This window comes from Monodon monoceros, unplaced genomic scaffold (assembly GCF_005190385.1).
Source record: "Monodon monoceros isolate NGI ecotype Baffin Bay Population unplaced genomic scaffold, NGI_Narwhal_1 Super_Scaffold_1, whole genome shotgun sequence".
Taxonomy (NCBI): domain Eukaryota; kingdom Metazoa; phylum Chordata; class Mammalia; order Artiodactyla; family Monodontidae; genus Monodon; species Monodon monoceros.
The window spans coordinates 67,970,472-67,995,289 of NW_021703765.1; the positions used below are offsets into that span (position 1 = coordinate 67,970,472).

Consider the following 24,818-nt stretch of genomic DNA (forward strand, 5'->3'; position numbering starts at 1 on the left):
TGCTATATGCTTTGTTTCAATTTTATTTTGTGGAAAAAAAAAAAAACCCAGAAACAAAAGGACTGCATTTCCTTAAATAACAAACTATACAAATAAAAAGGGGCAGAAGCGGTAAGCAATGTTTCTGATGAGAACTGAAGGATTCAATAAATAATATAAAAAGCTATTGTGCTAAAATAGAACTCTTGTTTTTATATATATATATATATATATATATATATATATATGTAGTTTGGCAATCTTTATGCTACCCAGAAAAAAGCCAAATCTATTATAATTTGTTAAAACATAGAAAAATACAATTTAACAATAGAACTAAAAAAAAAAAAAGGCCAGTGCTTAGCTTATAAACCACACAGAATATGTACATCATGGAATATAATCAACTAAGAAACAAGAAGTTGAATTTCAAGTCCTCTGGAATATGAATACACAATTAGAAATATTTCTCCATTCCCTACCCCTTACATGAGAGACATTTTATATTAGGACAAAATTAAAATTGGAAGCATAGTTACCAGTTTTTCAGAGATGATTCTGAGATTTGTTAGGTATAAGAGAGTTTACTATAAGAACGTGAGTCATCTAACTCTAAAATGCAGGTTTTTCCTATATGGTTTTGATGGAATGATATGTTAATCCATTTTCTGGAGTGTGTGCGTGTTTTTTTAAATAAAGGCAATTTAAAATTTGGGGTGCTACATTTATCAGTAAGTGCCAACCCAGCCAGGCCAGTGAAGTGGCCGGTCACTCACGCCCCCAGGCCTTTGAACGCTGCCAGAGCTGGGCATCCCTGTTACTCGGCTGTCAAAGAACAGCTCTCTTAGTCTTTGAGGATGAAGAAAATCTAAAGGCCATTATGACTCGAGGAAGCCAAGAAGTATCATTTTAGACTTCAACTTTCATTCCTCCTACAGTAAATTTTTTTAAATGTGGCCTGGATACAAAAAATTCATATTAACATGAATTTAAGTGATTAATTAATTAAAGCTTCTCAAGTTAACCTGATGTGGGAGGGAAAAATCATGTTAGAGTTTTAGGAAGAAAAAATGTTTTGAAAAGTAAAGCTCACTCTGCTTGGCTCAAGCAGCAAGCCCAGTCTTGTTACTGTAGGGGAATTACGGTACCTTCAGTGGGTGTGCAGCAATGTCCCCACCTGAGTGACAGGGTGACAGCAGCCCACACCCCACCTCTGGCCTTCTCCCCCTCCCCTGATTGGCTGCAAGGCACACACACCAAGATGGGGCATCAGCTCTGGGTCCCCTGTGCCTTCCCCAAGGGTGCCGGATGACAAGCAGGGGCAACCGGCAACATCATTTCTACAGAAAGTCCTGGTGGAAAGCAAACAGCCTCTTACAAGTCCAGCAGCTCCATATTCAAAACTAAAGTGAGCGAGTCTTAAAATAGTTACTATTCAACTCTTCTTGTTATAAGGGGAAAACCACCCCAAAGCACCAAGTTCAACTGGAATTTCCCTGGTGCTTTATGGTGTAAGGAGATTGGCTTTTCCCAGCGAATTAACCCCTTTTTTTCCTTTGCCCCATCTCTACCAGGATCCTGCCTTCTGTGACACCCACTTCATCCACCTCCCAGCATTTGTCACAGATCCCAATGAAGCCCAACTCCTCTCCGGGTACAAACAGCGCATCCATCCCCTGGGAGGGGAGGAGTTCCTTCCCCAAGCATCTCTGAACGACACAGATATGAGTCCCTGAATGAAACTGAGAAAAATTACATATAAATTAACAAGATAAGCCTTATCTTACACCAGCACACTGCAAATTATTTTAACATATTTACATCAAGCAATAGAAGTCCAACTTTGAGAATTTTCTTTTCTTCTTGATAGGTTAACATTTTGAAACATCAGAAAAATCAATTCCACTGAAAAGTCAAATGTTGTATTCGATTGGCCCAACTATAAATTCTGAATGAAATAAAAAATCATCAGAAAAAAACACACTTTGATCTTCTTGAGAGTTAAACCACATTGTCAATTGATCAATGATATTTTTTAATGGCCAGTGTGAGCCTTCAAACAATTGTTTTTAGTATATGTACAGCACATTTCAAAGCGCAAATCAAAGCTAACTCTTGCTTTGAACAGATGGTTGTTTGTGGTCATCGCTCTATTTGCTTTTCCAGCTTTGTTGCTGTCTTTCTTGAGCAGAACGCTTCCTTTCTTCAGCGAGCCTGGACATTTGCCCCTTCTCTTTACATATAGAATTTGAAATTGTCATGTCCGTGAATTGACCAATCAGAGGCACAGGAAGTGAAACATTCCCATTAGCAGTGAAACAACAGCTGATTTCTAGCAGTTTTGCTGAAAAATTGTACTTAAACATGATAGAGAAGGAAAAACCATGAGCCCCCATGACATACGGGAATAAATGCACCAAAGAGAATGTTTTAGGTTAAAAAAAATAACCTTGGATTCCCAAAAGTTTTTAATTCATTCCATATATGGTGTAGAGCAGCTTAATCTATTATTTTTAGGCTTTGCTTTAATGATTCCTTTGAATCATGAAATCAAGACACTACTAACATAATTTTACAAAAATATCAACTTCAGTGATTTTTTCTGACAATGTGAAAATATCCCAACCAAATAAATCTAAAATAATGATAACACTTGTGCTCAATTTTGCCCTTTTTAACACTCCAAATGTAGGTAGGGTCAAACATGAAGACCTAAAACAGCCACGTATACCAAGACTTCTAAACCAACCGACTTCTTTGGCCACGGGAGCACCAGGTGCTGGCACAGAAGGGTTCCGGAAGCGCCTTCCATCTGGCAGCAGAAACACCCCCTCAGAAGGGCTGCAGGCACGAGTTCAGGAGGAAGACTGGCCTCTCCAGGGCTGCCAAACCCCAAACACAAACAGGGACCTCCCCCTAGAAAGCCACTCATCCTAAACTCACAGAGCACTTTTAATAAATCACATCCACGTAACGCACTTCTCAGCCCCGTCGTTACCCATCAAACGCGAGGGAGTGTAAAAGTTCACGTGGAATAAATCTGAGGCGAGGCGAAAGGGCTCTCGGAATATTTCCAATTCATTTTTCTTTTGCAAAGGAAAGACAACCTTATGTTCTACTTCAGAGCTTAAATGATATTTTTCAGAGATGCGAATCGGCATAGCTGGTACCCTGGGTATGGCACGTGAGACGCTAAGCCCGGACCCTCAAGGAGTTCATGCACCTTCTCCACGTGAGGCTACATCTCTACCCTGTCCAGCAGAGGCAGGAGGCTCAGCGATTTCTAAACTGTAATTACCCATCTCTGAACCACAGGTGCCGAGCACATGTGATGCTGCGATGGAGCCAGTAACTAACTACAGTGGTGACAGTGACGATCAACCACGCCCGGGGAGATGCTCACTTGCCATGAACAGCTTTTCTATCTCTGGCGGGTTTTTTTTACTTTTTTTTTTTTAAAACACAATTTGAATACTGTTCTTCCCTTTTAAATCAAGGGAATCCATGTAAATAGTAGCCCCCAACTTCTATACTGGAAACAGCAGATAGCAGAACATGTATGCTAAATTCCAACTAGTAGTTGAGATAAATAGTGAACCCCAAAGTTTCTCTTCCAAGGTAACTCCTATGAAATAAAAGGCTCTTTCGGTAATTATCTTCCAAACTCTCAAGATATGGTTTCATCAAAAAGGACTCACTTCCCCAGTGAGTGCGGCACACAAATATAAACACAAAGATCTGGAACCACTAAGAATACGGAGGACACGATGCAGACGCTTACGATGTCAAGTTATTTATACTGTTAGTAGCCGGCTCAGAACCATAAAACTGCACTAAGAAAGGACAAATATGCAGACTCTGAAAATTACTGTTATTCTTTTTAGTCTGATGACACGGAGGACTTGGCTGGGAAACACACTGGTTCTTATAAACCAGCGCTTATTTGGGACATGAAACGAACCACGGGGAGAGGAGGCCACTGGGATCAGGCGGTCGCTGTCACAGAACAACCCACCAGGGCAGAGAATTATTCGCTAATGACAGTTGAACGACAATGCAAGTCAATATACACAGTTAACCCATTCCGACATTCATCTTCAGCATTCTTTTTTCAATAAAATTCATTTTTAAATGATACTAAAAGGTAAAACAGAGCTTCCTTCCTTGACACATCCGTTACCCAGATGCTTCCTGAGATCAGCCAGAGGGAACCAGAGTAGCTGTGTCTCACAACCGCTTCCAGTCCAAGCCCGAGACGGGCGCCCGCAGGCGGTCCTGTGCACCCAGGGGAAGTGCACCGACTTGATGGTTTGAAAATGGCTGTGTCACCGTGAGATGCAAACGCCACTGCCTCCCCTGCAGAGCCACCGTGAGCCTCCAACCATCTACCATCTGATGCCTTCGATGTTGAGTGGCTCCCACGCCCTTGGTCCCAGCTGCCTAAGCTCCCGGCCAGAGGCAGGCTGGTACCCGTGGGTGCGGCACCCACAGGGAGGGCCCAGGTGCAGCCCTTTCAGAAAACCTCTGCAGCTTTCAAGCCCCCAGACAACGAGAGGCTGGTTCTCAAGGGCATAGAGGACACCCAGCTGGTCTGCCATCCTGCCAGGACTATGGAGCAAAGACATCTAAACCCAGCCCGGGCTGATTATGGACAGAGCGTGGCAACGCTGGGGCGACCTGAACGGCAGACTGTTCGATCTCATCTTGGCAAGCCTGAGATACATTTGATATCGGATGCAAAAAGTGACACAATCAGTAGGAATCATTTCAAGTTCTAGGTTCATCTATAACCAAAAGAAGTGTGTGGCAAAGAAAGAGAACTTCGTTTCTTCAGTAGTTTCGAGGGCAGATGGATGCGATCGTGGCAGGAGACCCTCGGGAGGGGAGGAGGTGCCCCAAAGCCTGAGGGTGGTTGCCACTCCTAGTAGGAGCATCTCAGAGTCCTGGGCCCCCCCAGCCACGGAGCACCCCGGAGGTGAGCGACTCCATCTCTCATCCTCACACTTCTCCCAAAGGCTCCACTTCGCGGGTCGAGCAGCCCACGTGGACTTCCCGGAGGAGGTGCCGTCTCGTGGGACCCTCCCTGTGCCAGGGGTCAGAGGCCATTGCTGTTCCTGTGGCAGAGGGGCGGCTTCGAGAGCTCCACGACGGCCGAGCGGGATTTGTTGAGGAACTTGGGGGCTCGACGTAACAGCCGCTGGGCCTCGGTGAACGTCTCCGTCAGCTCTTTCTTCCACTGCAAAAACTCTGGGTCACTCTGAAGGCAAACAGAAGAGGCGGAGGAGTTGGGATAGTGTCACTGGCTTCGCCGACACACATGGATACCTCTGGCCAGTCCTTGGAGCCCCCTTCCCCCCCGAGAAAGCACACCCCATGTCCCACCCCGAGGCCGGTGAGTAATGGGGGGGGGTCACACAGGAACTTCCTCCAGGGGCCCCTTGCCCAGAAGAAGGACCAAGTCCTTCAGAAGAGCCTCCTACAACCCCACAGGAGAAGTGCTGCCTTGACTTTGTTGAAAGATCACCTTTGATCTCTGATGTCTAAAATAACTCGAGTCTAGAAAATAATACACGAGGAGTTTTGACAAATTTCAGAAGCGCCTTCACATGTGCAATGACGTCATGAAGTAATTAATCATATGTTTTTCCATCAACTACTAGTTTATCTCTCTAAATATGCTCTTTACAAGCACGTATACACATACACACACACACATGCGCATGCACACACACACACACCCAGTAGAAAAGTGTTGAAGTCGTGAAGCAAACACGTCTTTGTATCTACTACTGCTTTATCTCTCTAAATACGCTCTTTTCTCACCCCCCACTAAACATCCCCCCACACCCCAGGAGAAGTGTTCAGGAAGTAAGTTTGAGGTACAATAGAACTTTGGGGAAAGAAAGATGGCATTTCCCCTATTAAGAGTTACTTGGGGATCTTATGTTTATTTCAACACACAAACCTCAACTTCAAACATGCTGAAAGATCAGATCATATCTGGAAAATTGTGGAACAAATAAAATTCAAGGCTCCTATTAAATACTGGATGGTTTCCAGATAGGGTAATCACGTTATTTCCTGTCCTTCCTCCTGCCATTTTCTAAGAAACACTTCTTTTAAAATAACTGTTAATTTGCTGAGATCCTTGTACCTTCCAACTTTCTTGCTAAGTTCGTGAGTGATAAAGCATGGAGTAAGAAAATGTTTGATAACCAGGCAGGCACCTTTGTTGAATGTTTATATAATTGTTCTAACTTTCACCTCTGGAAAAAATACAAATAAACACTCACCTCACACTGCAAGACAAATTGCTTCCCTCCTTTAATCCTCAACAAAATGCACTTTTTGTCTTTAATCTGAGTTTCTTCCACAGACACAATCTGTTCCATTGTCAGTAAATTTTGCTGACCGTAAAAATAAAAGACGATAAGTTACTTCACATTATTGCATGACTTTTTAAATTAAGTTAATAAATAATACTGAAAACTACCCGCTTAGAAAAAGTAAAGAAAAAAAACCAGCATCTTTCTTTCTTTGATGATATTCTAGAAGTGGGGGGAAATGACTACAAAAGAAATGTACGAAAATTCAAAATGTAACATCTCAAAGAAAGCTGCAAAGAAAGGAACGTCTCTATGAGGCAGAAAGCAAAGCTGTTCCCTCAGCACAGTACTAACGTGGGGATGGGTGTGAATCACACGTACCTCTCCTGCATCACACACTTGCCTAGACACGATCAATCCTGCTATGAGGGAACAGTGACGCAGCTACCCTACGATCTACATGAGCGAGAGGTGTGTCGCTGGCTTTGAACCCAGCAGCCCAGTAAAAGTTCGGTCACGCTAGCTTGTAAGCAACTGATATTTTGATCACGTCAAAATGATGTTATAAACACAGGTGACGTCCTTAAACGACTGTCCTGCTGGGTCTACAGCATCACTGCTTCCGGTGAATGCTACCGTGTCTCTGAGCACCTTACCATTTTATGTCTTTTGGGATAAATACGCCAGGAATCCTAAATGAAAAACAACACCATCATAAACCCACGTTTTCTTTTTCCCTTACTTAAACTTACGAATCTACCCAGGCACATTACGCAGCTTCGTGAATCAACGCTAAATGCTGACTCTTTTAAAACCAAGATAATTTATCATATCCAATGGTAAGCAAAAGAAGATTTTAGTTTTCAAATATCCTGAAAAGTGAGACAATTTCCTTTCAAAGTGTGCAACAGTGACTGACCAGTAGGTAGCATAGTAAACGCATACTACGCCCAGGGCCACTCATTATCCGGAAATAAACATTATATAATGATATATGTATGAGTTATAACTCAGGTGCTAGTAAGTATACGATAATGTAAAAAATACGTATGTAATATTATACAAAATATAATTATCTTGTATTTACGTATCATCATATACACATGTTCTATGTAATGTGTATATTTTATATTATACAATACTTAGCAGTACCTGAGTTATAATTCAGGACCCCCATAGAGTCTTACTAATCATAACTCAGATCCTAGATGTATGAATTTTTAGAAAATGACTTCTACGGCACTAGCAATAGTGAGAAGATCATGGTCATTTATGAAGAATGTGGTCATACACAGTAGCAATCACTTGTAATTAAACGGCATCTTCACCAACAAGGATTTGCAAAACACATTCCAAAGTCAAACACACCAGATTTGGGCTCACCATTTTCCATGCTCTGGCCAGTAGAGAGCTATATTCTGATACAGGGGCCATATTCCAATACACCAACTATGTTTTTCACAGTTGGGACCACTGTCCTGCTTATGATGGCCAACCATTCCCTCCGCAAGAGCACAACTCCTTCCACATGTGTTGCCACCTTCCATGGAGACAAGCCCTGGGCGCTCCACACAGCAGACGCTTAATAAATGCTGCCCCACTTGCTACGAGGGATGGTGTAGATGGGAAATTTCTCTTTTCTTGTTCACTAACATTAGCTCTCGAAAGGACCTTACAGGGTGGCTGTATCTTCCCATCTAATGCGATAAAACCCACTTCCGATTTTCCAGCAAGGTGGAGACAAGAGGAGGGGGGTCAGGTGCCCTGGCCTGGGTGCCAAGCTTCTCAGCCTGCACCGCAGACCTCGTCTTACTCAACCCCGACTCAGGGAGGCCTCGTAACGGAGACACGGGGCACAGGCAGACCCCAGTCGGAATCACTCCTCACCCACACCTGTCACTGGTGCCAGACCTTCCCTCTCTAAGCCCTGGTTCTCTCTTTATAATATAAGGCTTGGACCTCAAAGGTTGCTAAACAAATTAAAAGTGTGTCTGTGTGTGTGTTTGTGTCTGTGTGTCTACAGCACCAGGCCCGAGATAAATCTGCAACAATTGTAGTCGTCGTTATCATTTCTTCTTCTCCCATTTTATAGATGAGGAAACTGAGGCTCAGTCGACATAATGTGCTCCAAGTCCCAGAGACACAGAGCAGTGGATTTAAACACCTCTGACTCCAAAGTCCCAGTTTTTTCCCCTTTTTTGATCCACCTAACCGCTCTCCAGCCCTCCTCAAACCTGTCTGCTTTGACCTCCCTGGAAGGCACCTTCTATTTTCAGGTAGGACCAAATCCTTCCTTGACTCAGAAGTTTAAAAGTTAATGTCTGAACATGAAAATCTCATGTATACATGCCAAAAGAGATATGGGAGCTAGAGGGAGATTTGAGAAAACATGCCGGCGAAGTGAAATCACCACGGAAGCGAGTGCTCGGGAAGATGCCACAGACTTACTCGTGACTCGCCCTCTCCTCTCCATTCAAGTCTGTTTGGAAAGAGGTAAAAATATCGACGCTGCCACTGAGTCAGGAATGGGTTTCCCAGCTTCAGCATGTACCCGTGCATGATGCAGTCTCTTCCCAGAGCGTAATCTGAGGCACGGAACACAACGATGAAATTTAGCAGGGTCTGAAACAGAATGCCTATATGCTTCTCAGAAAAAAAGAATGACACACATTTTAGAAAAAGAGCAAGTTTCTATAAAGACAGCACACTATAGAAATCATTATTTTAGCTTTAAACACATTAAAGAACAGGTCTCTTCATCTCTCTACTAACACATTAAATGGCTGTTTCTCAATATTCTGATAAATTCATGATGTTCCTCTATTGCTCTGAGAGGGTCAATGTTTGTTTGCTAAATATTTTTTCATTATGTAGAGTGATAACTGAGGAATAGAGAGTGATTAAACTCAAGCTATGCCCAAAGTACCTTTGCCTTTATATGGAATTGGGCTTCTCCCTTTAATGTTATTTAAAAAAAAAATAACAAGAGAGGGGATTTTCTTGTCCAAAGAAGCCAAAGTAACACAAGGGTCAAAAACTGGTCTTTCCTCCACTTAAGGTTTTAATTATCCTTCATATATATGGTTATGTAGGGAGGCCAAGCTAATTCACATGCATGTTGAGTTCTGATTACATTTTTACAGCAAAGTATTGTCTCAAAAAAAAAAAAAAAGGTCAATTTTAAGTGGCTTACTTTGCCTTCCCTAGAGGATATGGTGATTGTGCTAAAATCATTCATTCACTCACTCACTCACTCATTCAACTATGAAGGGAATGAATACCTAGGTGCTGGGCATGTGCTAGGCATTCTGGACACAGCAGTGGATAAAAGAGACAAAAGTCCTCGCCTTCAGGGAGCTTACATTCTAGTGGGAGATTCAGGTAATAAATAAGCAAAACCCATGTTGTGTCACTTGGACACAAGCAGGAAGGAAAAGAATGAAGGAGGCAGGGGCCTCGGGAGGGTCCGTGGTGATGGGGTGTGGTTCACGGAGTTGCCATTTTAATGGAAAAGGTGTCTGCATTTGTCAAGTACATTTAAAGTATACGTCTTATATTTTTACTTCTTCTGAGATCTTCAACCAAGATCTAGTTATTCCTAAATTACTTAATTACATGTGAGAATAATTCATTAATTTGCTAGACGATCTAATTACAGCTCTAATTAAAAGCCTACACTTCAACAAGGTCATTAACATACATATTTTTTTCTGGGTCCAATTTGTCAAGATTCTAGTGATATCGTGGCTCTCCCTTGAGCAAACTACCGAGGCTATAATTTCCTGTGTAAAATCCGTAACAGCAAACGTGGTCCAGAGTGATCTCAGTGGACCCGTTCTCTCAAGAACGGCTTAGAAATAAAGCCCCTTTCCCTGCAGAACGGAGGTGAACACAGTTAAAGGGCTGTCACATTCCCTTGGTGCACTCAGGCGACTTTTAGGTAAGGAGTCATTCATCCAGTATGGTGGACACTTTTCTAAACTGATGATAAATGCTACTGGGGAATGGTCGACAAGACCCACGAATCCTGCACCAAGATACCCCCACCAAAGCAAATTGTTCACAGACTGAAATTGTTTCCGGTCATTCTTATTATACGTTAACCTCAGAAAGGTCTTTGCTTAGAAGTAAAACAAAAAGCTATCTTCATCACTAACCACAATAAGTTTAAATATCAAAAATCCATAAAGTCTTAGAAAAATCAAGAGTGGCAATATTTGGTGAATCAAAGATGACGGATTTATTTAATACTGGATGTTATGTATTCTCCTTTGGAAATCCTAATAGGGCACTCAAATATGGTAAATAAAAATATGGCTTGGTGACTCTTTCTTTTTTTGGGGGGGGAGGGATATTTGCTATATGGTAATGCAGGATTTTACTTATTCTGTCCATTAGTAACTACTATTTGATAACACTTTTTCTTTTTTTTTTTGCGGTACGCGGGCCTCCCACTGCTGTGGCCTCTCCCCTCGCGGAGCACAGGCTCCGGACGCGCAGGCTCAGTGGCCATGGCTCACGGGCCCAGCTGCTCCGCGGCATGTGGGATCTTCCCAGACCAGGGCACGAACCCGTGTCCCCTGCATCGGCAGGCGGACTCTCAACCACTGCGCCACCAGGGAAGCCCCTTGATAACATTTGTAATATTAATAGAACTTAATCTAAGAGAAGTTCAACTTCTTTTTTTTTTTTTTTTTTTACATTTCAATACTGGATATTAATCAGAAAGATAGTCAAAATTACTATGGTCGAAATTTTTACATCAAAAATTTGTAATAAGCGTTTGGTATTAGTCTACATACAATTCAGTTTTTGGTGTAAAGTTCTTTGGCTGCAAGAAAGAACATTTGGTTTACTTCACTAATAGGAATATCTCTTAATGCTGGGATGGCTTCTTCTTGGTATTTCTTCTGCTGTTGGTTTTTGGCACAGTTATCTGTGATCGTATGAATGGAGTTGAGTGGAGAGGTACTCGTCATGTTTATTCTAAATAAGAGCACGTAACCAGTCACTACAGTAATGAGGAGGTACGCAGGCAGTGCAACTAACTGCCCAGTATTTTTGAGGCCAATAGGTTAAGCCTAAGGAGTTTAGCCAAGATTCAGGAATAAAAGCCCACACAAGATATAGTATGAAGCCAAATTGGGAGCTTAAGAAAAGAGTAAAGCCATAAGTCGCTCTTTCTGGCAATGGCGACGGTGAATTTTCCACCATTTTCCCCGTGGCTTTAGATAATCTCGGGTCCTTGACGCGCCCACTCGGCCCCTCCCCACAGTTTGGCCCTGGTGACTCTTTCATGCTGTTTATAATATAAATGTATGTATATACACTTATGTCTCTTGACAAATAAACATGTAATACTAAGTTCCTCACCATACTTTGCGGGGAAAATGAAAATGCAGGCCGCTTGTTAAAAAATTATTAAGAATGTCAAGATGGTGCCAGCAGAGCATTCACCTGGCTCGGCGGCCTGATAACACCACACAGGCCAGACACCCAGGAAGCTGGCCCTGTTGCTGACACCGTGATACTTAATCTTTAAGGAAGAAAACTTCCAAACTGGCCCCCAAACTCCAAGATAAGAAGGTGTATTGACAAAATACTGCTGATGACCTCCATACATATTATTTATATGTGGACTAAAGACTTTGAAATATCAAGTATATATTTATATATATGTATAACAGAATCACTTTGCCGTATACTTGAAACTAACACAACGTTGTGAATCAACTAAATTTCAATAAAAACTTTTTAAAAATTAAAGACTTTGAAATATCATTTCACACTGATCTTTCCCAAGCCAGGTAAAACGAAAACAATTTATGGCATTTCCCCCACTCTGCTGGAAAGTACTTTATGACCCAGATACTATGTTCAGCTTTACAAGAGATCTTGAAAATTCATTGCTTTAGAAATATCTTCAGACACACCAGCTATTTTACCTTCTTCGTGGCCAAGCTGCTTATTTTTAGCTCTCTTCCTGGCCTCGATTTTATCCGTGTCTGCATTTACGGCTTCATAAACAGTTTCCGCCACTTCCTGCTGCCAGCGCTCAGAGATCACCAAAGGGAAGTTCTTGTAGAGTTCTTGGTCGCAATCAAGAAGCTTATTATTTTAAGAAATCAAGATATGTATGATTTAACATGCTTACAAAGGCAACAGATTCAAAAGTACCATAACTGGGTGTAGGAAGATAACTAGACAACAGCCTATAACCATTAAGAGACAATTTATTACTTGTCATAAACCTCCACCAATGACGATCGAGTGACCAAGGCATATACTGTACAACAACGGGGAAGATAGCCAGTATCTTACAATGACTGTAAATGGAGTATAACCTTTAAAAGTTGTTAATCACTATATTGTACCCCTGTAAGTTATATAATATTGTACATCAACTATACTTCAATAAAATCTTTTAAAAAGAAAAAAAAAAAAAAGAAAGACAATCTAACAACCGGGATCCACACACGGTGATATATTATGGGCACTTCACTTCCATCCCTGGGTCACTCAGATGCAGCCCAAGCTTCTACAGCATCTTCATAGCGTTTTTGCCAATGAAAACTAACATATAGAGGGTTTTCTTTAAAGGATGACAAGAATCTGGCAACAAAATAATTTCGATTATAGTGAGGATATTTTATTTGTGAAAACAGATCCCTATGGTTTTAGATACAGTTACAAGGGAGAAGCCAGGAGGGCTTTCTAACCACCCTCCCATTATTCTGTAAAGTGAGAAACACTAAAAGGTCCGCTAGGCCAAATTTACCATTTAGCCCACGAGCCTTCCAATGAATCCAAGTTGAACAGTATGATCATAAGTCTCGAGATACATGGAGACTTTAGCCAATATGGCCTTTCAGAGGTGCTGTAAGAAAAATTACACTTAACGATAGCATTTCTCTTCCAAACTATTACTCAAAATTCTTCATTCTTCTCCCTAAGTGAGCCTGTACTCTGAAAGCAAGCTAAGAAAATGGTTTTACAGATTTGAGTTACAGTTCTGTGGCAGAAAGACAAGTGATCCTGCTGATGGGAAAAAACAGCCCTGTCTTTCAAAAGCAGGGATCTCTCTAGACGCTTGACTCGTTCACTCCCTTGCCTGAGAGATAAGCACGGGAGAGAGACAAGTTATTTAGAAGGAAAAGGGAGAAAGACCAAGGGTGAGGCTCCTGCCCACAGGCCTTGAGTGAGTCACTGAACCACTGGAGGAACCTGCATCCTGGTCCCAATCAGGATGCTCTCCACCCACCCTCACTGACTTGTTATCCTAACGTGCTGATTCTGAGATCAAAATGTGTACAGTTCTTCCCCTTTCAGCTTTCTTCAGACGCCCAAACCAAGCCTGGAGCTGAAACCTTTGTGTGTCCTGAGTGTGAACACGCTCGTGCGTGTGTGTGTGTGGTGTGTGTGTGCGCGTGCGGTGCAGTGTTAGAGCACCAAGGTCAGGAGAGCACCCTGCGATGAGGGACACTGGGGCAGATTCTGCAGAGTTGGGCAAAAGTGAAAACACCCTCCTTTCCAAAGTAGTTGCTCTGAAATGGACAAGTCTGCTTTATATACAAATGGTTCCATCTCCTGTAAGGTCAGAGAGCCTTGGTCTTTATGACTCGGCCTATGTGAAAAATGAATAAAACAAAGCTCTACATGAAGTGAGCCTTTTTTTTTTTCTCCTTAAAGAACAATGTATTATTTGGGCTGCATTTTAAGAGACACAGCCTTCTCAGCTCTGGTTCCGGAAGAAGCAAAACCACCACAACAGAAACTCCTAGTGTACATGCCAGGAGGCTGACACAGGTGACCCACCCAAGAGAAGGCCTGGCAATGAAACCACTCACTTCACAGGCAAGCAAACCAATGCTCCTGAGGTTCCCTAAATGGCCCTGATTCCCTTAGGTAATAAGTGCAGATCTGAGGCCAGTGTGTCTGACTCCAAAGCCCAGAATACAGCTGACAAAATTGAAAGCGTGAGACTCTCTTTTGAACAACAAAATTTTCACAGGCTCCCACGTGATATTCGTTTTCCTTTTAGTGTCCTTTGCTGGAGAGAAGTATGTCTGATGACAAAATTCTACTGTGACAGCAGTGATCCTTTTAGATAACTTTGAAGAAGGACTATTCCCGAAGCTATAGGGTGGTCCTGTCTGTCCAGGCCACAGAAGATGCCGAGCGTCTGCACAGTGGCCACGCTGCTGTCCCCAGGGGAGCCACGGCTCAGACCAGGCCCTCTCCGCTGTGCTTCACCTGACCTTCCCCGCCACCCCCCACCCTGCCATCCTGGGAAACTGGCCACGTGAGCACCCCAATCGCCTTTACAGCTGCCTGGTAGGAAAGACCGGGGGGGCTGACGCAAGGCCACAAATACAGGCAGCTGAGAAGACGCGGGCAGGGGAGCCTCTCAGAGGGAGAAGCTGAGAAAGTGGGGGCAGAGAGAACTTGACACGTAGTGACACGCTCTGACTGGGCATCCAAAAGAGGGTGACTTTCTCCCATGACTCACCACCTCTAATTATGCCCTGTCTACTTGGAAAATAATGATAGGCACCAAAGTCTGAAAAATGCAGAAGATGCTATGTATATTAAAAAAAAAACAAACGTGATTATTTCACTTTTGATTGACAAATGCAAAATGATTCACGCTGTTTGCTCTTTTCATCCTGACACAGAGAAACCGGGGTATTTGGGAGAATTAAGATGACTGGCTGTCTGGCATGAGGCCAAGTACGTTTGCCATCGCCTGGCTGTATTTCCCTGCTTCATAACACGTCTGAGTTTTCTATCAACCACCAATCTATCCAAATCAATAAGAATGTGACCACTTTGCAGTTTATCAAACGTAAAATAGGTAGTCCAAAGAAAGCTGTCGTGGTCTCTAATTCAGGTCTTGACCTCTTCTACATTCGTCAAATATATGGATATTCATCTGTAAGTTACAGCCCATAAACAGGCCAGTACGAAGTCAATCATGAAGCCTGATTTCCAATTAAAAAATCCCCCACCCTCCAAAACAAAACAAAACAAAACCTGAAAGCAAGCATCGCCGGTGTACCTTGATGCCTTTGGTATCCTCTTCATCAAATGAGCCGATGTCAAAGGCGTCGGCCGCATTGACTTCCCCCCGGGGAGGGATCAAGGGTGGAGGGTACTGGAAGAGCCAGAGAAGAAAGGTTCAGCTACTAGGTGACTCAGGGCCCGGTCCCAACCTGCTATTCTATAAAGAGATCCCAGTGTGACACATCAAGGTGTCACAGTCCGTGCAGGGCTCATTCAAGCTCACACGAATCACAGTGCACAGTTCACAATGCCCCCAAAGGAGATGCAGCCCCACGACCCAGTTTGCTAGAAGCTTAACGCCTGCAATGGGGCAGGGTGGGGTGCCCCACACCCACAAACGTCCCGAGGCCAATGCTGGCCGAACCAGAGCCCGAACTCTATTCCTAATTAGGCAGGACTAACAGAGCATCATCCCTCAACGGTCTGAGTTGATGCAAAGATGAGTCCAAAGATGATCATCAACACTGAGAAAAAACAACAACAACTTGAATTTGGGGTGTTTTCCTGAATCAATGAGAATATTAAAAAGTAGCTTAAAATAAGCCAGGGGGATTATGCTACTATACAATCATGCTAATTCTTAAATTATGTGGTGCTGGGCTCAAAAGTATCTAAGTGTATGACAAACGTTTCTCGTACATTTTTACATATAAACAAAGAGGGAGAAGTTGTTCCAAAGGGAATGAACCATAAGGCAGCACGTGGATAGGAGAGCAAGAAGCAGGGCTGTGGATGGAGAGCTGGGGCGGACCCTGGAGACAGAGCCAGGACGTAGAGATGCATACAGAGATGCAGATGGAGAGCACAGTCGGGGTGGTACCCGGGGTGGGGTCCCAGCAGGAGTACCTTCTGCAGGTAGACTTGCTGCCAGTCGATGCCTCTGAAGAAGTTGTGCGTTTTTAGTTCCTGTGCACTGCGGGAGACAGGGAGTCACAGCAGTGGTAAGTAAATATGCATTCGGAAATCTAAGAAACGGTTTGCAAAAATTATCTCCTATTACAGAACACACAGGGACAACTATTTCCAGCTCTTTAAGACAGCACGTAAAATATGCTTCTTTCGAAGCAATCCAAGAAACACTGTGATGTTTAGAAATACTGCACACTGAGCCTAGGAATATGGTCCATGTGATACTTTACTGGGGATGCTTATCCCAGCCTGAGATAACCTAGGGGTTTTCACAGATTATATCTATATCTGATTCTGTAATCATGAGAACAAATTTAACTAAGAACTAAATTAGAGATCTACACATTAAAGAGATTTACAGCAAATGTCTACAAGTCCTCATAGATCAGATGGCAGGGATATGAAGCACCAAATATTAATTTTGAAGCAAACTAGAAATCTAGCAGAATAGTGCATGCCAAACCCCTCCCTAAACTGAAGAAACAGTCTTTCCCAAAGATCCCTGCTAAAGTTCAGTTCACATGGAACAGAAGAAGTTGCAGACTCTGAGGAAAACACGTGGGCCAATATACATATAGTTCCCATGTGATTCCCTCCGACCCCCTCTAACTGAAATGGAAGATTCTCAATGTATTGAAAGGAACTGTTCCGCTTTCCAGGTGAAGACGCTGAAAGGCAGAAGCAACGGCCTACCCGCGTCCGTGGCAGCCGAGTCGCTTACTAACGTCTCGCTGGAGCAAGCCTTCCAGAAGGGACTTCAGCTCAGGGGAGAAGATGTCTGGAAGTTCCACATTCTGGGGGTGGGGGGCGGGGGGAGAATACGATCTCAAAAATGCATCCAGGGAAACAGTGCCCTCACCCCCGACCAGATTTAAAGGCCATTTCTTGCATAAGGATAGCGTTTAAAAAAAAAAAATTGCAGATTCATTGCCAACTAACATTGACCCTAAAGAAACACAGAACAGTTACTCATCTTCAGAGTCAATCGACAGGCGGGGGCCAGAAGAATCAGGTCTCCTCACTCTTCTGCATTTTTCCTTTTGTTTGATTTCTTTAGTTTTGTTCTTGATTTTCTACATCTTGCTCTTACTGATTGTTAGCAAACCCTGATATTTGCCTTGGCATCTATTTCCAGTGTTTGAAGAAAGCTTTTTTTTTTTTTATACTGGTTGTGATGGAATGAAACATGAAAATTATAATGCAAAAAAAAAAAGAGTTTTTGACCTCCTTACCATGGTGAGTGTCATTCGGTCTATCTCATGCTTATCTTTGGTTTTATGTTGTCTGAAAGGGCTGTGACTGTAGAAATAAAGAAAATTCCATCACTAGACGGTTTCAGGTAACAGCAAACATTGTTGACTAATATTTGGGCAAGGTATTACGTTCTGTCACTGCTCATTTGAAACGGCAGAAATACAAAAGCCATAAACATATAAGCATTTCCGAGAAAAACTGATGATCAGATTGACAATCAGATATATTAGGTCCTGAAGGAGCAAAGGCTTATGTTTACTTCAACTCCTGAGCTTCACGTCAATGCAGTCATGGTACCAAAATATACTTTAGCAAATAATTTAAATAATAATAAATAAAATAATTTAAAATATCACTTGGAAAAAAAATTAGCAAACAGGTATTTATGAAAGTCACACACATGGCGTTTGTCACATTACTGTTTGAGATAATGGTAACTTTCATACTTTTTTTTTAGAAAAATGGGTATTAGTTCCTCGTACAATACAAAGAACTGCAGTCAAATCAAAACACGTCCAAGATGAACACACTTCCCCCCTAGAATCCAGTAATTTTAAGCACTACATTCCTTTGAGGATAAGAGATATAAACTAACCCTGTGCTCCCAGACCCTCCGGAGTTCTGAGAACTGCTCCCTCATGTCCTACTTACAAACAGCCCCAGACTTAAGAGTCAGAAACCCTGGGTTCACGCTGTGACTTGGCTGTTTGCCGGCTGTGAACCAGTCATGGAAACCTCCAGTCTCAGTCTCTTCATCTGTAAACGGCATAATGCAATTTCCGTCACCAAAACGGTGACGGGAACGAATAATGTACATGCTAGTAGCCGAGACAATGGCAGGATACGGTGGGTATCTGATACACATCTGTGAAATTAATAAGGATGAGTCTAACTTTACAAAATGAATGTCTGCTTGATCAACTATGTAAAGAAATTATTCTTACACTTGATTACATTTTTAAAATGCTGAATAAGCTGGCTTTTAAAGTTAACCTTAGATATCACTTATATATGGAATCTAAAATATGACACAGATGAACTTATCTATGAAACGAAAACAGACTTACAGACATAGAGAACAGATTAGTGGTTGTCAGTGGCGGGGGGGGGGGGGGGGGGGAGGAATGGATTGGGAGTTTGGGATTCGCAGATGCAAACTACTATATACAGGATGGATAAACAAGTTCCTACTGTATAGCACAGGGAATTATAGTGAATATCCTATGATAAACCATAATGGAATAGAATGTGAAGAAGAATATGTGTGTGTGTGTATATATATATAAATATATATATACACACACACATACATATATATATATATATATAACTGAATCACTTGGCTGTACACTAAAAACTAACACAACATTGTAAATCAACTATATTTCAATAAAATAAATTAAAAAAAACAAAGATACTCTTAGCATTAAAAGAGACTAGTAAACATGCAAACTAGAAAACCCTGGCCTTATTTATTTTGAAAATTAAAGAAGGGATATGGTTGAGATTTCTGATGGTAAGACATGCCTGTAAAATGATCAACCCTGTAGATTTATTTATAAGGCATATATAACATAATCTGAGGCAAGATATTATATAAAATAGTTAACTCTATAAAATGGATAAGGATGTTGGGCACATAAATCAATGTGATTTAGAAAAAAGAACTAAAACGTCCACCCACTCTTGCTACTGAATAAGTTAAACTATGACGATGATTCCACTTCAGAGTATTTATTTAAATATTTCAATTTTCACTTTGTACAAGAGAGGGCACTCTAACGCTTGCTTTCCTTCCTATGCAGTGAAAAACACAGTAATTTCCATCTCTTGAAAGCATTAATTTGGAAAACAAAATCTAAACAAGGTAAATTAGTACCAAGCAAACACACGCCAATCTTTAAAACAGATTTTGATTGGAAATAGTCTTTGCATCCTAATTGTTTCCAAGGAGAAAAATGTAAAATTACTGCATTTAAAAAGCAAATGGGATAGAATAACAAACTATACCTGTTGTTTATGAGATACTATAATTTTTAAAAACTTGACTTGTATCATTCTGTATGCAAAATACACAGAGATATTAACATGTTCATGGTTCAAGAGAAAAGGAATATAGGTTTATTAAATCTTACTACAACTTCAGTCTCTCTTCATGACACAACTGCTCCTACCCCACAGAGTTCCTTAACGTATAAAAGGGGATTGTGTGAAGGTCTCCTGTGTTTCGGCAAATCCATCTGCTTTGGCTCCTGTGTGCAAAGCCGGAGGACCCCTTCCTGCTCTCAACCCTCATGCGCTTGCCTGCATCTGATGCTGGAAGCAGAGGGCTGTGCCCAGACACTTGGAGAGAAGGACGACTGTGTTCTGACAGAGATGCTCCGTGCTAAATTTAAACACTCTTTCATGTGACCAGAGGGAGGGCTTTGCGAGGGGACGGGAGTTAAAGTTAGCGGTGCCAAAAACATTCCCGGCACACGGGCCCGATCGCTACAAATCCCATTTGATAAATATAGCTCTGCCACGTCTGACTCAATAAGAAACAATCGGAAATGCTTGTCGGATCTTCGGTTCTGGACTGTTGTGCTGAGAAAGTCTGGTCTTTCAAGCCCTGAGGCGCATCTGTTTCCAATGTCTTCTTGATTATTCTTTGTGAACAAAACCCAAGATTCTGTTTCTATTTTGGAAAATGTTAAAGAAAACCTCCTATAGTAATGATCTCCATTCTGAGGGAGGCACGTGGTGCTCGCAGATCCTGTGTGATCACAGCTGCTCCCCGACGCAGCCGCTTTAAATAGGAGACAGTAACGGGCCTGTCAACAGCTTATGACGTGGGCCAAGCTCTTCCAACAGCACATGCAACACTCCGGCTGCGTCGGGGGACGTTATGGGGATAGAATTCACATGTACAGTGGTCAGATGTGGCTTTTGAATAACAGAGAGAGTGGGAGAGCCGAAAATTTCCCCCCAAACGAGTTGGGAAATCGTTCAAGGCATGCTAAATGATGGGGAAACACACACACACACACACACACACACACACACACGCACGATACATCATTCACAGTGAAAAGATGAGCTCAGAAACAATCCATTTATAAATACAAGTGACTACAAATCTTTACGTCAAAAATTAATTTTAGGGCTTCCCTGGTGGCGCAGTGGTTGAGAGTCCACCTGCCGATGCAGGGGACACGGGTTCGTGTCCCGGTCCGGGAAGATGCCACATGCCGCGGAGCGGCTGGGCCCGTGAGCCATAGCTGCTGAGCCTGCGTGTCTGGAGCCTGTGCTCCACAGCGGGAGAGGCCATAGCGGTGAGAGGCCCGCGTTATCGCAAAAAAAAAAAAAAAAAAAAATTTTAGAATACCAAAAAGGTTGCATGTCACATCAAATGTGAGTTTTGAACCTAAGCCAATAGCTACCAAAGTATTTATAAACATTCCTGTTTTTCCCTATGGGAGCCAACTCGGCAACCTCAGGCAGAGCTCAGTTCTCCCCAGGCCACCACCTGGGCTCTCTCCTTGTGTCTGACAACCAATGGTGACAAGTTTAAGATCAAGGCTACTGTGACGTCAATTCTTTCCCTTCACAGAGAGCTGAACTCTAGATTGAGGATCATGACGGTGATTCCGCACATCTGCAATATGGACACCTCTTTATACACAGATGCTCTTCAGGGTCTGACAGTCAGCTGAAGTGGAAGCAGTGACCCCCACCCAACATACAGCCCTGAGCGGATGGGTCCATCACTGAGTCCAGGGATGCAAACACGTTCTCGGGCCTCGACAGCTTCCTTACATCCAGGTTCCTGTCCCTTGCACCCTGTGGGATCCTTCTAGGGTGTCACAACAGAACTAGGGGTTCAGACAAGTGTTTCAGCGGAAGCAATGGGGCACACTGGTCAGTGTGAGCAGTATCTGATCAGAGAAAACAGAAGCGAAAAGAAGACCCTTGGTGACCACTGGTCACCCTCACTGCGCAGATGTGGGGAGGAGGGGAAGAGACTTGCTCCGGGGCAGTTTCTCATCCTCAGCTGTGTGATCCTTCGTGGGAGCAGCGGGGGCCGCCCTGTGCACGGTGCGATGCTTAGCAGCAACCCTGGCCTCGACCCGCTGGATGCCACGTTGTGACAACCAAAAATGTCCCCGGGCATTGCCAAGCACTCCTGGGGTTGAGGACGAGCGCTGGGGAGTGGCTGGCGTGGAGTCTGGTTCATCCCATGAGGACTGATGCCGCGGCCGCCCCATGAGAGCGCCAGGATACCGGGGGACAGACTGCCTGTGAAGCCCGCACCCGGGAAGCTGTGTTGGCCGCGCTCTCCTCCCACCCCCTCCTGAGTTACCTGTTTCAGTTCCTTAGGCCCCTTGTGTCTGGGAAAAGACAGCTACTCGGGCTCCCTCTGTACAGTGTGTAAGAACTGAATAGGGTGCTTCTGTACGCCTGGATGGAACCTTCTTACCCCTCGTTTAAGCTGAGGGGACGAAGGCTCCATCGCCTCCAGATCTCACCATGATGCTTTGCTCCTGAAGGGCCCTCAATAAACATCAGCTTAATATGAACCACTGATACTTTATACCCATTGACGTTGGTAGTGATATGACCATCCTCCCAATCACCTTGAATCTAAACTCCTATCTGTCCATAGCCAAGCATCCACTGAAAAAACAAAAACCACTATGGACTGTAAGAACGATATTGTTAAGTCATTTGTGGCCTTTCTGATCCCAGTACCACAGCGCTACTCAAGCCTTTGCCTGGGTTCTTAGACATGCCTCCCACCAGCATCCTCTTACTGAAGAGCAACCCAACCTTTGCTTAAAAGATGCTTCCTTTCTCTGTCCCTCCTTTGCTTAAAAGCCCTCAGTCTCTGGGGCCTTAAGAACAAAGCCCCACCTGCACAGCATGGAATTCTAGGTAGCCCCCGGCCCTGCCCCAATTTTCTCCATCTTCTCATCTTCTCACTCAGCACACCTTCCCCATGACCAACAGCTGACCCCCCCACCTCACTCACAGGTCGTTGATGGGGAAAGACCACCTGCACCTGCTCCATACTGTCCCCTCCCCGTCGTCTACTTCCGCTCCAGGTCTTCATCCTGCCATCCTGTCTGTGAGAGAACACTTCCCATACCAACTCTTACGTGAAGTTGTCAGGTCGGCCCTGTGCTTCCAGGTTAGACCTGGTGATCCCATTTCTGCTCTCCCAGCACCGCCCATACAGCTCACGATTTTGTGTGTGTGTGTACCTATCTACTCTCCTCTGAGTTCCTCCAGGACTGTGTGTGGCTCCCCCCCTCCCTCCCTCCCTCCCCCACAGCATCAAGCACAGGCTCTTGCATACTGCAGGTACTCAATAAATGCTCACCGAATTGTATTTAAATCACTTAAGTCAAAAAATGTTTCCCCGCTCTTTGGTTTCAGTGCTCTCTCCATTCCTGGGATTGCCTTTTGAACAAGTATTAGGAAGAATGGCAGACGATCATACATCTTCGTAGGGAAGATTCGTCTATTCTCTTTGTTAGGCATTGGAAGGATTCTTGCCATTTTCAGGCTCAGTGGATGGTCACCAGGCAGTGACGGGGAGCTGGCTATCTGTGAGGCGGGACATGCCTTCACAGGGCAGCTCAAATGCTGAACGGACATTCTTGCGTCAAACTGAAGTCTGTTCCCTCCTGAAAACGCTCACTGTCTAGAGCTGTGCAGATGGGCACGCCTCCTTCAATGAGATGGGCCTTCCAACAGCTGCAGCCAACAGGATGGCTGCCTGAGGCACTGTACCCAGCTCTCTGAACCTGTCCACATGAGCCACGATTTCTAGCTGCCACCATTCTCATCTCTTCTTATCCATCCATCCCATCCCATCCCCATGACCATCCTCTGGATGTCTTCCTGTTGGCCAAGATTCCTCTCAATAGGGGTCACATCAAACATAATGCTTCAGTCAAGCCGGATCAAGGATGTCATAAAGGAATTACCACCTTCCAGTGCAGTCCTCCAAACTTGAACCATGACCAAGTAAGACGGAACTGGCTTTATCAGCTACAAATCACACTGCTGGCATAGAGATAACGATCAAACCAATTATCAGATCTTTTAAAAAATAGTGGTATATGCCAGATCATCCCTAGACTACACAGATGGACATTATTATAAACAGACAGAATTAACAATATTAAACAAAAATCAATAAACAAACAAAGCCCTAAATGCAAGATTTTGCAAGTTTCCCTGCCACATTCTACAACTGACTTTTGAATCCTGAGTTAATGCATTCAGCTTTTGCTGTTGTGCAGAGTTTTTCTTAAATCATCTCGTGACTCTCTAAGTGTGGATTCTAATCTCCAACCCCTTCTTCAGCGGGGACCTCAGTGAAGATGGTGTGTCCGGATGCACTTACCATGCATGCAGGGACTCCCGCTGGCTGGAGAAACATCTCGGGTGGGAAGTGGTTTTCTCTGATTTGCTTTGCAGAAACTCTCTAATTAGGTCAGCTAGTCTGATGACATGAATTAAGGCCATCCAGGCTCCACAAACATGATAATTCAATTAAGGACCAACAGGACCTGACTCTCTGAGCAATAATACAATTTTAGTTCCCAAGTGAATGCGGTGAGCAGAGAACAACTAGATTATCCAGGTCCTGGGGAAGCAGCCGGGGTGCTTGGAACCTAGTTTGGGGGGAAGACAGGGAATCCAGCCTCTTTTCAGATTGTGCTAAAGGTAATAAGAAGATGCAGCGATGCTCAATAAGGCTTTCTGAGGGAAACATGGCAAGTTTAGCAAACTACCAGGCCTGTGTGTTCATAGAAGCAACGTTACAGGGAGAATCCTGACTAGGAAATTTTAATGTAAACTGCTTTTTGTATCTCTGTGAATGGAGAATAATCAAAAACATACCTTAAACAATTCAGCGCTCTGTTAAAATTGGCTAAAGACTCTTAAAATTAACGGAAATATTAACATAATTTGTAAACATTCAATATGAGAACATATTTGGAGAGCGCTTTCATTCCATCCTCTTTCCGCTTGTATTTCATCGTCCCTGGTAGATTAGAACTAAGGGTCAAGTATAACAAATGAAAAACAGAGAATTACACAATTTCATTTTTGTTTTTTGAAACCTACAAATTTCAGCATGTTCACAAACAGATGCACACTTTTAAAACTGGTTCTCTTTGGGTGTGCATCCTTTCGTGTAAAAACTGCTTTAACCTCACAAGACAGTCATGAGTAATTAATTCCAGGGAAAAGAAATTCTACCCTCTTCGATTACCTACATTTAAAAATAAC

General features: G+C 43.2%; 1 protein-coding gene and 1 pseudogene across 3 annotated transcripts in view; both read right to left on the bottom strand.

Moving 5' to 3' along the window:
• Positions 1-3,381: 3,381 nt before the first annotated feature.
• GRK3 (G protein-coupled receptor kinase 3) overlaps positions 3,382-24,818 on the bottom strand; it is a 122,793-nt gene continuing 101,356 nt past the window's right edge. For all 3 annotated transcript variants that reach the window (XM_029220477.1, XM_029220467.1, XM_029220487.1), the window contains 8 exons: positions 17,510-17,576; positions 16,971-17,071; positions 16,215-16,281; positions 15,364-15,459; positions 12,251-12,413; positions 8,754-8,890; positions 6,273-6,386; positions 3,382-5,236 (listed from right to left, as the gene is read on the bottom strand). In XM_029220477.1, coding sequence (XP_029076310.1) covers positions 5,075-5,236; positions 6,273-6,386; positions 8,754-8,890; positions 12,251-12,413; positions 15,364-15,459; positions 16,215-16,281; positions 16,971-17,071; positions 17,510-17,576 — 907 coding nt within the window. In that variant the 3' untranslated portion in view covers positions 3,382-5,074. The remainder of the gene's footprint in view (positions 5,237-6,272; positions 6,387-8,753; positions 8,891-12,250; positions 12,414-15,363; positions 15,460-16,214; positions 16,282-16,970; positions 17,072-17,509; positions 17,577-24,818) is intronic.
• On the bottom strand, positions 10,669-11,992 carry LOC114894137 (annotated as a pseudogene).